The sequence below is a fragment of the Corvus hawaiiensis genome, chromosome 6, assembly GCF_020740725.1.
Source record: "Corvus hawaiiensis isolate bCorHaw1 chromosome 6, bCorHaw1.pri.cur, whole genome shotgun sequence".
NCBI classification, from domain to species: Eukaryota; Metazoa; Chordata; class Aves; order Passeriformes; family Corvidae; genus Corvus; species Corvus hawaiiensis.
Genome location: NC_063218.1, coordinates 28,333,625 through 28,349,190, shown reverse-complemented (window position 1 = coordinate 28,349,190; position 15,566 = coordinate 28,333,625). Strand labels below are relative to the sequence as shown.

At 36.2% G+C, this 15,566-nt stretch overlaps 1 protein-coding gene across 5 annotated transcripts in view; it reads right to left on the bottom strand.

Annotated features, from left to right (window-relative positions):
• Positions 1-15,566, bottom strand: part of PRKD1 (protein kinase D1) — a 119,984-nt gene that overhangs the window by 27,151 nt on the left and 77,267 nt on the right. For 4 of the 5 annotated variants that reach the window (XM_048307401.1, XM_048307403.1, XM_048307399.1 and 1 more), the window contains exons 3-6: positions 14,645-14,776; positions 13,795-13,955; positions 11,023-11,046; positions 810-1,020 (exon numbers count right to left, since the gene is read on the bottom strand). In XM_048307401.1, the coding sequence (XP_048163358.1) occupies positions 810-1,020; positions 11,023-11,046; positions 13,795-13,955; positions 14,645-14,776 (528 nt within the window). The remainder of the gene's footprint in view (positions 1-809; positions 1,021-11,022; positions 11,047-13,794; positions 13,956-14,644; positions 14,777-15,566) is intronic. The other variant, XM_048307400.1, reaches the window with a different exon arrangement.

Here is a 15,566-nt window from a genome sequence, read left to right as displayed (position 1 = left end):
CACCAGGATTCAAAATGAACTGAAACAGGTGATGCCTTGATAGATATTTTGCTTTAGTTAAATTGTATCAGAATCACACTTTAAGTTAAATAAATGCAACTTTGAAGTTTTGCAGAGTTCAAAGAAGCAGCACAAAGTATACTGATTAATTTTATGATAATTATTATTTATTGTAATAGAAGGAAGGTAATTTTAAGCATCCATTAGCCAACAATCCAACCTCATAGCATGCACAATGCTTTGTATTAACAGGCTAAGGTGAGCCAGGATTCTAGGCTATGATCCAAGGGGCCTGACTCACTTCAGCACCTACTGAGGTATTCAATGCCATGAGACTTGAGAGCACATTAGTCACACCGAAAAAATGTGGGTTTAAATTCTCATATAAGCCCATCTTATTTTCCTTCCATTAGAACTTCCCCAAAATGCTGAACTGCTGAGGCTCAGGCATATGCTTCAATTCACACACAGGACTTTGTAGCTTGAAAACAATGAAGATATATAAGAATACAGTAACTATTCTGCTGTAAGCACAGGTTCACCTATGCCAAATACAAGATCATTTACACCTGAATGAAAAATGTGATCTACTGCACATACACCAAAGGATAAGAATGAACAGCCATGCAGCCAACTCCTACAGAACACCAATTACCATAATTTTGACTGCAGCTTAATCCAATGTAATTGTACATGTGCCTACATGTATATAGTTTAGTAAGGAATAAAGCTACACAGTAAACACTCAAACACAAATTTATTAATTTTATTATGCTCAGCTTTTATGTTCCTAAAGGACGTTTACTTACCTTTGCACTGCAAACCCTGTCTAAAAAGCCCTTTGAGAAGCTTCTTGCAGTACTGGCAAACTGTTGGACGTGTGTAGGAGTGGATGACAAAAGTGTGAGGCACTTTAACCTTGGACAGTAAAATCTTGTCTAGTTGAATAGGTCGTCCAATGTAGGACTGTGAATTCGACCTCTTCTCTCGCCCAGTGTATGATTCTGATGGTGTCTTTTGCTGTAAAATACATAAAAAGGAGTTTGGTATTCATTTTTAAAAGAATATCATTTTCATATATTCCCTCACTTGAATAACGCTGTAATATGTCATAAAAAGTCATGTAAGTGCCTTTAAACACTAACAGAACATGCATCATGCCCCTCTCAGACTACTTTTGAAAAATGTGAATGGTACTGAACAACACCTTTGCCAACACTATCATACACTTCAAACTGTGACTGAAACAGGCTTTTATTTTAAAAAAATTATTGATCAGAATTAAAATCTCATTAAAATTTCTCAGAAAAGCATTTTACATTCTGATAAAAACCATTTTTACTTCTTATTTTCTGTTTCATGTCAAAAGTACCTTTGAAGGCTGTATTTTTTGAATAAACTTTAAGAAAATTATTCCTTTATTCTATGTGCATGGAGGCTAATGATAGAAAAACTATTAGTATTTTCTATCCCCTTTATTTATAATTTTTGCTATCACTAAGCCTACCACATTTAGATTATGCACAATAGATCACAATAGGTATGTAAATGTGCGTGTGCATGCATATATACATATATACACACACATATATATACACACACATATATATATACACACACGCACACACACATTTAAATACCTATTATTTATATATGAAGTGAGACACACAGTCTAAGGTATGAAATCCAGAGAATTTCTGGAAGAAAAGTTACCTTATTTTCTCTACTAAATTCATCTAGATGTTTATATGATAATTAACCCAGAAAACAACTCACCTAGAAAACTGCTTTCTCCTAATACTCGCCCTTGGGAAACAACCAAACTGCACTCAAAATTAACATCGAAAGGAGAAAAAAAAGTGAGAAAATGCAGCTTGATTATTTAAAACTCAGCACCTTCTCACTATCATCTGCAAATAATCTGATAACTGAAGGCTGGAAAACAAATCATTGAGAGTGAGCCTGCACTGTTCAAAAACTGTAGTAGCTGAAGCTTCAGATAGACATTAACTTGAAACACTGCTTAGACTCAAACACATAATGCTATAGGAAATCCTCCATCTGAGAAGGTTGACTGATTACTATTTCCCAGTCACCAAAATATAGAAAAATAATTTTTTTTATGCTTCTGTCTGAGACTTTTGGAGTAAAGAAGGATTGAAAAGTCATTTTAATGGCAGAAGAACCTATGGAATTAGTTAGAGGCTTTGCCTTCACAGCGTATCTGCCAGGGTGAAAAAAAATTTCTTCCTTACAAAGTTCATATAGATTTCTTGCCGTGAAAATAAATTCTTTTGGTTATACTGTAGAATTAGGTGTCTTTTCCAAGAAGCATAAAGATCTACTGTACTAATGCAGTCCTTTCAAAAAAAGGAAAAACATGCAAAATACATGGTATGAGCCAGGTACATATGGTCACCAAAAAGACACTAGATTGAAAGAAGTATAAGAAAGCATCTGCCTTTTCTTCATCACAAATAATATTGAAAAAACCTGAGTACATACTCTGATATTATGGGTTTACTTCCTGAGGTTTAAATGTCCATGCTGTGTAAAACACTTATGCATATTAAAAAAACCCCAAACAATTAATTAGTCTCAATTTAAGATTAAATTTATTTAGTATTTGTTAACTAGCAATAAAATTTGCCTAATACTTCTAAGGCAGATTGCACTAAGTCTTATGAAGTCAACATGACCAGGCCTGTAAAAGAAAAGGCAGAAGACCATCAGGACAGAAGAATGAGCCACATATTCTGCACAAAATGCATTGCTCCGCTAGCGCGAGCCACCTGGAAATTACAGCCCTCAGTGTTTGTGGACAGGGCAAAGCTCACAAAGAGCAGCCAGAAACAGAGATGAAGTCCTCTCAGCTTTATGCTTGTGTAGAATAGGAAAAATTTTGGTCCAGACTGATGCTATTTCATAGCCCTAGTTCAGTGCCTTACAAGTTACAGCCTCAACCCTACCCTATGATCAGATACTTACCCCTGAGTTTGCTCTTCAGTGCCCACAAGAAGAGTTTTACTTGTGGCTTACTCCAATTTAACATGAATATTTTCTTTTTGAATAAAATAATTCCTAAGGGGTTTGCCTTAATTCTAACCACTACCTGCAATCCGTTAGTCACAACACTATGCTCTCTCTTTCTTGCATCTGGACCTTTGGTGGACTTTTTGCATCTAGTGATGCTAGTCTCTCAAAATGAAGTTTGACTGAAAAGGAGTGCGAATATGTAAGGGAAAGAGTTCTATTGCTTGCTTTCAGTATGTCACTGTAACAAACTAATATTTCAGTTTACCATTCTTACTGTAGAGCTATTTCTTGACAATCTTACCCTTGTCTGCAGTACAAGTGATCGAAATGTCTAACACTATCATCTCTCTTAGAACCCTGACTAATACCATCTAAATTAAACCTATTTTCTATGATCACTCTTTGCCTTCATTTTCTAAATTATTGCCTAATCAAAAATTATTTTGGCAACCGAATACTGCTAAAAGCAAAGTCCAAATTACTTATAGCTAGGTGACTTCATGCTTAAAGGATTTTAGAAAGCTGTTTTGGCCCAGTTTTCCTCACCAAATGCCTTGCAGGTTTTAGAAACGTCAGTAGTGTTGCTGAAATGTACTGAGACTAATCTTGGGCAGTTATGATTAACAGAGAGAGACAGTCTTCCCTACAGCTTTGGTTCTGACCTAGATGTCTGATCAAATCTCAGGTGTGGTACAGTACAAGTGTGGGAAAAATTATTTGCTATATTTTTTGCTCAGATTGCTGTCAAATTTTTTAGTTTTGATGTGCTAGTATATATTTCTGGGAAAATGTCAGGTTGAACAAAAAGTGAACTCTAGATGCTCTACCTTGAGTTGATTGTTTCTGAGATAACTCTGAAACAGTTACTCATCATAACATCAACCTTGATCAAACAGAGTTACCATTAATAAAGCTTTTGTCATGTTGTTTGGTAGGGTATTTTTCTCAAAATTTGTATTAGTCAATGCACAGTTATAATTTCTGATATATTTACTTCAAGTCTCATTTCACATGGCTGCCGAGTTGTGTTCCGGAACAGACAATTAACTAAGTTTCTGTTAGTAATTCGTAAGTGTTCCCTACAGCTCAAGCAGTAATGGATACTAAACAAATGACAAAACAATGGAAAACCTACTGTAAGATGTCAGTCTTCAAGTCCAATTTACAGAGAAAAGTATTTCAGCTTGTCTTTGCCATTCTACAAGTGCTGGGCTGCTACATGCCAGCAACGTAGCACACCATGTAATGCACCAGCAATTCTCAACTTACAGCGCCTTCAGATCAACTTACAGTGCCTTCAGAGGTAAAGCCGAGTTTCACCTTCTCCCATGCTAGAAAAGAAATCAGAATTTGTGGACCTGGTCTCACTCCTGCATGCCCTGGCCTGATATGCCTGACTCCACTCCCTTCCTCTTCCAGCCAAAGGCAATGTGCCCCTTGGGTCCTGCTCAAAAGTAGCAGGGTAAGGGAAACTGGTGACCGATAACTCATGGCAGCAGCAGCTGGACCATCTTCAACACACCTCTGATGACTGACAGATTAGGAGGAGTACCTCCTCCCTCTTGTCAGATAAGCTTCTCCTGCCAATATTGTCCAAAAGTCCTGTCAAGATCCCTCAACTCTAACTTCCAGCACTCCCAGAATCAGATATGTCACAATTTTAAGCCCCTGAAAGCATAGGAAACCAAGAACTGTCCTATTTTCACTGGAAATGCAAGAATCTCCTCTGCAAAGCACCTTCCCCTTCAGCTAGCGTGCCTGGTTTGCTAGAAAGATAAATGAGTTTTTCCTGGTAGACAGCCAGACTACTGACTCAGCAAGTCTGGAAACTTCCCAGGAAATGATTGCTTAACCAGATTACACCATGGAAACTAACAGCCTCACAGCTCCAAATACTAAACAGTCCTTTAGAACAATCATCCCAGCAAGGTAATCTATACTTTAACAGCTCAAGAGTATGATTTTCCAAGTGACAACAAACACCAACAAACATGTGCAGATACTCAACTGTCCAACCAAACCAGTGACACTGATCACAACCAGATACTTAAATTATGCTTTAACTGTGAGAATATCTAATAGTTTGATGACTCTAATTTTGAAACAAACAAACAAACAAACAAAAAAAGGTTTGGTTTTTTTAAATCCAAGAAGGCAGATGTGCCAATCTTTCCCCAACATGGGGCATTCCTCATGACTTTTATTTAACTGATGCCTTGTTTCTCCTTCTTGTTCAATTTCTTTGAATTTTTGGAATGCATTGAAGCCCCTCATGTAAGTTCTGGTGAGCTTTGTTGAAATCTATTAGAAGACACAACAATTTGTCTACACTAGCCAGAAGCATAAAATCATTGTACAGTCATTGCAGGAAGAACACAGTCCCCCAAAGGTAAAAATAGCTCAGCAGACCTTTCCTATTTTTTCTAACTTGTCCAAATACACTGCAAAATGCAATTACAAAACTGAAATAAATGCTGATTCCCACCAATGGATTCAGCTGTTCTTATTACCTGGATGAGTTTGACTGTCTTGTGGCATTCACATCTATTATTCCCAGGCATAGAAATCAAAGAAACTGTAGGGAGATGATGAAGGGACTAATGGGAAGCAATAAAAACTGACTGCTTGGACACAGAGATGGCCTCTTGGGAAGAAAGACAACGACCAGCTCTGAAATCCAGCTGCATGGGCTAGTCTAAAACATAAAAAAGACTGCTGTTTGCCTTATTTCTTTTAAAAGGTTTTGACAGCCCCACTAAAAATGTCCCAGGGATTCTGACAAAACTTGACCAAAAAGCTTCATGTTCTTTAAGAGTCAGAAAGCAACTTCTTCCATTTTGGTAGTCATGCTTACGGAAACACGCTCAAGCCAGTAACCTTCACTCAGAAGAGAGCAGGCTACACAACCTGTACTCTCCTAAATATATATTTTTTTCAAAATTTACACAAAGAAGTGCTAACCTTTTGCAGGCTCAGTATCTAAGAAGTGTTGCAACATTATTCCTGTACTTTACACTGAGATATTCAATCAGAAATAATGAAAGTATTCCTACAATTTTGAAATGTTTGCCTTAACAAAAGAATAAACTATTATGATCTAGGGTTTTTTATTTACTTGGACAACAGAAAAAAGTGATGTGTATTTTAAAGAACCAAACAGCAGTAACTGTTTGCATGAAGTTTCATTTTTAGTGTTGAAGCAGACTTGTTGAAACATGCCATTTCCTTCCTGTGAGGATAAAGCCATAATATGTTCATACACAATTTCTTCACAGGAAGCTACTGTCAAGTGAGGTGCTAGATATCTATGTAACCACAGGAACTCTGTTTTTAATGCAATGCAAATGTTGACTTTCTTTTACAAATTAAACTATGTGACTGTAATTAAGTGAATTCAAAGAAACAAATCTTCAGTTAAATATACTGAAATACCACACTTAGACTGCAATCAACTGTGTTGTCTTTCAAGGCTTCTTGCACTCCTCTCTTTAAGTCAAGTGTATGATTTAATCCTACAAGCACCACAGTTAGATAACTATGGTCTGAAAAACATTTCACTTTCACATGTGTAAACACATCAAAGAACTGACTTCAGTACAAGCTGTTAATATTAAACTATCCACAGATGGAAATTATGTATGCTGTTCTTCTACTCAGACATCAATAGCAGCAGACAGTGGTTTGAATGCTCTGTCTGTAACCTGCCTTATTTTGAAAAGTAGCAAGAGAAGATTACTGGGTTTCAGCAGGCATTGCGAGACTATGCTGACTCCTCAGAACCAGGGAATTCCCAAAACAAAAGCCCTTTCTTTTTGGACTTGCTAGTACCAGCAGCCATAGTAGGACTTAAATACCACAAAGCTTTTTTTCCAGTATCTTCCAGACACAAGTTCCTTCAAAAATATTACATTTAGTTTGATCTTGTATCATGCACTTCATAATTTTAAGTATATTAATTAGTAAGTTATTTTCATGGAAGTATCCTGCAGTATTAGAATGCCCACATCAGAAGCCAGACCTGGCAGCTTTGTTATGCCTGCTGAATAAAGGCGGCGGGGGGGGGGGGGGGGGGGAAGCACACATGATGATACAAAGGTATCATAGCCAAATTATAAGTCAATACAAAACCCTTCAGATAGCTTTGCACAATTCTGATTCATCCCATCATATATGAATCTTGCCATTTTAATTTTTTTTCCCCAGTGTCTATATAAATGTGTCCCATCTGACACTGTCTACACACCATCCTTACCAAATCAGGGATAACCAGCAGGTCTTTAGGCTTGACCAAAGACGCTGGTTTGGAAAGTTTTGGAACTGGACAGAGGAGGTCTAGACAAACCTACGTGGTGAGGCTTGAAGTAAGCTTGGGGGCAGTACTGTGTTACCAATACAGAAAAACAAGATTACATATTAGAAGAGAGGGAAAGCGCCACTGAATACACCTGGGCCATGTAAGAGGAGATAAAAGGTTGCGTTGATTGCCATTATTCCTCAAAATGCAAATAACATTTTGGGATCTTGTACCAATTCACAACACCCCAAAGGATCATGAATGATATCGGAGATACTGCAGGGAAGTAAAATGTGTGCTGCAGCATTCGGCAATTTTCAATGTGCGCAAACCCTTTTGCGACTACTTAGAAACTACAAGAACTTAGCTCCTAATTTTCCTTAGAGGTACCATACACTCCTAAAGAATTCCTACTGTTACAGTCACAGAGTTTCTACGAATCCCCAGTTTAAGCCATGGTGACTTAGATGTAGGGTCATAAGCAGGCAACAAATAGGTGATTTAAGAATAAGTGGCAATTACCTGATGACAAAACCAACCTGAACCTCTCTCCTCTTCCAAGTTGAGGAGTGAAATACTCATAAAACCTCTGGGATCACTAACAACTGCACTCAAAAACATCAGCAGACACAGCACATATGAAATTTCAGAACATGTCTATCTTAAGCTGTTTAGCATTTTCCGTTCTACCTACCTTTCTAGATACTTAGAAAATATTAGGTGCACAACTGAGGCAATATTTAATGGTTTCCTAAATACACACGTGTAACTTGAAATTATAGGCTTAATCATCTTCTATACCTTATCTAGCTGTAATGAACCTCTGAAACTATCATATTGGGGCAAACTATCATATTAGGTCAGAAAAGCCCTAATGTAGTTTGCATTAGTTACACTTCTACAGCATTTAGTGCATGGCAGATAGTACTAGGACTACTATTATTTTATGGCACAGCAGTGTGCAAAGTGAGCCAGTCCAAATTTACCTTCTGTATCCTAAAATGATTTAATTTGGGGTTCAGCTGAACTTTGAATACCACGGACATGCAACACTTAAAGAAAAGAGAACTACATTTGAAATACTTTTTGATTTTGACCCTTAGTATGTTTTACTATTTTAAATTACTGTAAAAAGGCAAGAAAACTAAAAAAAAATACATTAAAAATTGTGCAATTAACTTAAATTCCTATTTATATATTCAACTTTCAACATCAGATTCACTGAGTTTTCAATTCTTAGTTCTGTTTAGTGCATGACCCTATATTCACCTGGTGGATCTGGCACTAGATCAATGTGAACATTAATTAGGATTGGATAAATTACTCAAAGCCTCTATTTTACCTTCTATTATTTTTAAATAAACTCTAGCTTTTGGAGCAAATTCCAGGAGCACTACCCAAAAGAGCATAGGGGGTTTTATTAAACATATGAGCACACTGAAAGCAAGTTCCCACTAAGACAAAGAGGAATGCGCAGTGTGTATCACTGGAGCATGGCAAGATAACTTGAGGGTGACAAGAGTAAAACATAACAGAACGGTATTAATTTACAGTCAACTCAAGTGTCTTCAAAAGAAAATATTAATTCTGCCTCTGAGGATCTTCAGTCTAATGAACTCTACTTCAGCCATTAGAAAAGGATTTGTAATTAGAAGTGGTTTAAGGCACCAAAATGCTCTCAGCTGCAACACCCGAGCTCTTCTTTAATCCCTCCCTCAAGGGCCCTTTTTTTCCCAGTTCAGTGAGCTGGGGAGGCATACAAGACTCTACAGGGACTGGAACTAGGAAAAGGAGATGCATCTTCTGCAGGAGTGTGGAAAACAAAGGCTTCTTAGAGTGGGTATTTCTGAGTCACTGGAAACAAGAACTCCTTATTTCAGTGGGCTAAGACAAAAGGGCATCTGTATTAAGTGTTGGGTGTGAGGAAAGAAAGAGAAAATGGCCACCTACGACTCAAGACAATTCCCTCCCAGAGAGCCTACTGTCCTAGTTCTGCAGAATCACTCTTCTATATATAGCTAAAAAGCCTCAAACCAGCTCTGCTTATAACAAATCTACAGAGGCAAGCAACACCTGGTGCTTTGTATTCTGTCAGTGATACATAGTCTTTTTAACTAAAACTATTTATATTTTAAATTTTAAGTTATTTAGCAAAAAATAACTGTAATTCCTGATTCTTCATCAAAAAGCAAAGATAATATGTAACATATCACCTACCCCCCATGAGACACATCATTCCTATTTTAAAAGCAAAGCTCAGCTAGACTTTTTCTGAAAAATCACTTCCAATGTGTCTGTAAAATGACCTGACTATATCAGCATTCATTGCTTCTAGAAAACAAATAAAACTTACCAAAATAATGGAAACATATATTAAAAAATATAAATAAAATTCTATTGTGTCATATGACTATTTTGAAGCAAAACCATTGATAGCTACCACATTTTCTTTTCACAAGAGAAATACAGTTTTGTTTTTCCTCCAAATACCTTCTTTTTTTCATTACTACCTTTAATTACTGCTACCTTAGGATAATCCACCATCATCCAGATTGATGGATTTATCATTTTTCAGACAGCACCATACTTAGAATAAAATTATATTAGATATTACAAAAACTGTGCTTTATATACACCTGTTTGTATTGCTTTATGGATACTCTGTGGAGCTGGAATTCTGCGGCACACAGTAGGAATGTATGTGTTTCAGGAAGAAATACAAACCTCATCCCTGGAAGTGTTCAGTGGGCTTTGAGCAACTGGTCTAGTGGAAGATGACCCTGACCATGGCAGGGAGTTGGAACCAGATGATCTTTAAGGTCCCTTCCAACCTAAACCATTCTATGATTATAGGAAAGAAAGTTATTTCTTTCAAAGAGAGAAGATGTTTGCCGACAGAAATCTTCATTTTAGCATAATGAAATATTCTTCAGACTATGTAATATTTCTAAAATGTAGTATTTCTAACATTTGCAAAGCCTGCTCTTCTCTGGCTGCATCCCAAATACATGCTTGCAAGGGTAGGTTTGCCAATATTTCTTAGTTTCAAAAGCTTTGAAACTTTAAACGTGAACCAAACTTCTTTGGAAAATCCATACTGAAAGTCAAAGAGAACGTTTGACATGAATCACCCACTTGAAAAGCAGTATCGTTTTCTCATTTAGACCTGAATTTTTTTCACATAGAGCTGTAACTTATTTGTACACTGTTCATGGCTATTTCCACAGAAATACAGAATCCTAGACTATTTGGGTTATTTTTAATTCAACCATAGTCTGAAAGAAAGATGTACCACAACGGTAGTATGGGATCAGAAGTTTATTGCTGGTGTGCACTTGAATGTGAGGTTTGTTCAGCTTAAAAAGAAAATGTTTATTTTCTACATTACTCCAGCAAATTCCCAAGTCCTGAAAGTCAAGGTAAAATCTTTTTCCCGTGCATTACTACCACATAAAATAGGGCTTCAGTCTAACCAATGACCTCTATCATGCCTAAGAAAGGAAAAAGTCACTCTTGTATTAAAATATTTTTATGTTCCCTAATTTTACTGTTTAGTCTAAGAATTATGACCCTCACTTTGGAATCTGGACTTTACTAGTCTGATTTAATTCCTGTATGCCGTCAAATTCATACTGATAATCATAAAAGAGGATGTTGCTGATAGCATGGTACAGAATAAATTCAGTACATACCTCATAGCCAGGGCTGACAGGAGACTGACAGGAAGTTGGAAAGAAGAAAAAACAGAACAAAGAATTAAGGGGGAGAAAAAGACAGAAAATAATGTTATTTTAGAAGCAAGCATGAATGTGGGATCATATTATACTCTCATTCTTTGTTATAGAATACATGCAGAAGAACTGCATTTGAGCTGAGACATAAAAATCTGGGTTGCATTGTATCCTCCTAGTTCTACTTTGTTTTTTACCATTTCTTTTGATGAGTTTTACACTACTAAGTTAAGAATCAAGAAAAGATTTTATTCTTTGGAGGTAGACGTTTAAACCTTTAATCAAATATAGTCCCCATTCAATTTTCAGTTCAAATGAAATGCTTTATTGGCTGATGAAAACATTTATACCCGAACTGACACTGTTTCTGTGCGTGGCGGTTCCCTATGCAAGGATAATTAAAGTATAGGTACATTTTGCACGATTCCATATTATCCTGTGTCAAAGATTTTTAAATGACAAAATCTCAGCAGATAGGGCATAACTTATTCACTTTGTAAGTGTCATTTTCCTGAAAGCAGGCTTACATGCTGTGTCTCCTATTAGGTGCACACAACATCAACAAAAAAAAAAAAAAGAAACACCTCAGTTTAATAATTACATCTATCAAAGATCTCCAGGAATTATTCTCTCTCAACTGCTCTGACTCTACAATGGTAATTAGGGGTAAAAATACATTTATTTTAGTCCTATTTAAAGAACTGATAGATATAACAGAGATTATATTTTGTTAGCAGTGATTCAAGTAACACATCAATATTAGTAATGAACGATACACTTCTATGAACAAGGGTGATGTTTTTCAGTATATTCACACAGACTGTAGAAAAATGAAAGACATTCATTCCAAAGTGCATGGTTTGATTGGCATCACCATATAAACTGTCATAAAACTTATCTCACAAGTACTGTGGAAGAATTGAGTCCAAAGGACAGATCTGGTACACGAGAACTGACAAAGCTTATGCCATTTAAAAAAAGCAGGGTGGGGGGCGGGAATGGAAATACATTCAATGGAAAAAAAACTAAACAGAACAAAAGACATATAGAAGCCATATGCGAGAGCATTTCTGAAAATCTAGTAAACAATACCATGACTTCATGAAATCAAAGTGAGATAAAAAAAACTATTTGATTTCTCTAGGCTAATGCCCAACCCTTTACCTATTGTAAATATATTTTCTTTGTGCACGCACATGTGATGTTCTGACTCATCAGCACGGGGACACCAATGTTTACAAGTTCTTAGAGAAGTATAGCCTGCAGTATAGATGACACTTACTGCATTTCTCCACTGTTAAGTTTTAATGCTTTCAACCATTTTGAAATATATAGCTTTGCAAAACAGGTATTTCGTATAAGAATGTATCAGCAAACAACACAGTCATACAATTTAAAATGTGTTCAAATTGAAATTTTTTTGCTACATTTTAACTGTACAGTGCAGTGAATATTTATAGAGGATATACCAGGATGCTCACACAATTTTTTTAACCAAAATTTCAGAAAAAAAGAGATCAGAATTAGGGCCAGCCTTCCTCATAATTTTCTGTCTTGGCCCAAGTAATTTCTGAAACAACCTGCTGAGAATTATGATTAATCCGTAAACATTTGTTGCTGTAGCTTGCAGAACTTAAGCACCTTACTCATTTATGCAGCTTTTCAATTAAAAATACAGATTCATAATGTTAACCTTAACTTCCAAGTAGCTTTAGACTAATGATAATCAGTAGCATAAGTACATAATTATGGTTCGTAGATAGTACTGCATCTAACACCAGGTCTACATAATTTGCAATAGTGTCCTTTTAGTATGTCAAGTTTAATAACTTTAATATTCTAATTGAGAGGAAAACACGATAATTGTTGTGTGTACTTATAAATTCTTTCCTCTCTTTTAAACCTTAAGGTTTTCAAAACTTTCACTTAGGAGTGGAGTCATTTACACACTGTGTAAAATCTTAACTATTCAAGCATATTATGACCATGAGTGCTTAAAAGAACAAACATGCCAAAAATAAAAAGTAGGTATCATTTTGATTTACTTCAATCAACATTTTGTTCTCAGAAGAGTTACTTTCATTTTGGAAAACTAATATATTAATGAATACACAAGTACACCATATAGTTATGTGCTTTTGTGTATACTGTACATATATATATACACACAGCTACACATATACAGACATACACATACATGCACCACAAAAAGCCATTTAAGGATCTAATGGAGATTTCTCCTACTTTCTTCTGAACACTTAGAAATATGCTAAATATGCAGGCTCCAACTAATTAATGACAGCCTTGACTGTGACAGATACTCAGTTTAATGCTGCGGTGTCTGGGTCACAGTGTTCTAATGAGGCAAATCTTTCCTATTTAATAAGACAAGGGATATAATGGTCTGATACAGAAGAAATTCAACATCTAGTTCCAGAATAGATCCTCCAAGATCCAACTACTTATATTAGCATGGGTGGCAGTTTTAGATCTTAAAAATAACCTCATTCTTGACAAAGGAGGAGACTCCCAGGAGTATCAGAAGTGACACATACCTTAAACCCACATACCTTAAGATGGTGACCTCCCTTTCACGTCAAGATGCCTTCTCTTACTTTATAATTTACATACCACCCTCCTCTGTAGTCTGTAACAGGCAAAACCAGATTCTATAGCACTAAGAGACAGTTTCCCAGCTCCTCCCATGGCCTCTACAGGTAGGGAATCCCATACCAGAAGGGCTTCATCCATCACGCTGGGTGAGGGCTCTGCAGAAACTGTACGAATGGTACTCAGTCCTGTTAGGGACACATTTGACAGGCGTCTTTTCCTTACACCACTGCAGTTGTTAGGAATTTTAAATGCACATCTCTTATGGTAGTTTAGACCACATCCTGAAAAGAGAAATTTAAAACCATCTGATTGTGGTTTATTACTCAAAAAAGCAAATAATTTTTAATTTTTTCAAAAACAACACAAATTCAAAAACACTAGCCTTATTTTTGATTAAACTTTTTCCCTCTACTCTGCTCTTCTATTCTACCAAATTTTTAGAGAGACAATGTTATCACTTCCAAATAGATATAGATATAGATATACACAACCAGTGTTTTTTCTCTGATTTTTCAAAACCTATGGTCTCAAAGTGCAGGGAATTTCTACAACCAGCACTTGTGAGGCAAGGAATGGCATATTCTGCTGCATTCAGTTTACCAGAAGTCAAATAGGTGTGCCAAAATGAGAAAACTTAGCTATTACAACTTCATATGGATTGACAGTAACTTCAGTTAAATAATCTGAATTACTGCGGTACAAAAATGATACAGGCTCATTAAGAATCATAAGGCAAGGGTAAGCCTTTTCTTAAAAGTACATATTGACCAAATTTTTTACACTCAAGGTTACAGAGCCATATCTAAGAGGCCTCAGAGCAGTCAAAAATATAAGTTCTTTAATCAGTTAATTACTTTGATAGTTCTTACTGTCTCCAACCAATTTAAAAGCAGCATTAGACACAATACACAGAATTGGAATGGAAAAGCCTCTTCTTTAGACTGAAAAATTGCATCTCACTGCAGCTTACCTTCACATTTGAGTCCCTGACGCACCAGCCCCCACAGCATCTCTCCACAATGGTCACAAAAGGCTGGAGCTCGATATGAATGAACAAATAGAGCATGGGGCCGGATTTGAAAGTCTTCAAATGTAGCAGAAGCTGTAACAGTAAGATCACAGAATTAGTAACATAACTAATAATCTCCACTTATGTGGTACTTCATCACAGAACAAAGCAAAACTCCTTCTGGCCACTATGATGCTGAACCTTGAATTTGGAATTGTTCACTGTACAGTATTTTGAAGATAAAAAGAGTGACAATATACCTTCATACTACAGTGACCACTGGAAAAAGCATAAAGCTGCATTTACAAACCTGAAGCAATGACGTCTCTGACAATATTCTTCCTATCAAACACAGGAGTATAATAGCGTATCAACATTTGCCAAAACTGTCAGAGTTCAATCAAACGTCAGAAATTTTTCAAAATACTCTTTTACAGGCTTGACTCACTACACCTGAAGTTATACGTACATAAATTAAACTGAACACATCCAGTAAAGAAATACTGCGAGGTTTTTTTGACAAGTAAATGAAAGTGTATCTAAAACTTCTCCTGATCATTTGGTGTAATTAATTCAGCAGCCTATGTTGGTATTGGTGAACTGATCACTCAAATTAAAAACATACATTAGAGCTTAAAAACAAAAATGTAATGATATACCCAAATTTTCAATAAAGAAAAAAACTTTGAAGAGCAGCCTGGAAGATGGTTGTGCATTTCTTGAAGTACCAAATCCTTACAAAGTGACATGAGCCTGCAACTAGTGTAACAGCTGCAAAAGTTAGGGGCTAGTCAAAGGCACTAGTGCAAACCATAAAAATAACCAACTAAAATGTTTATAGAACTATTTATAATACAGAGACAACCAGTACCACACTTAAAAT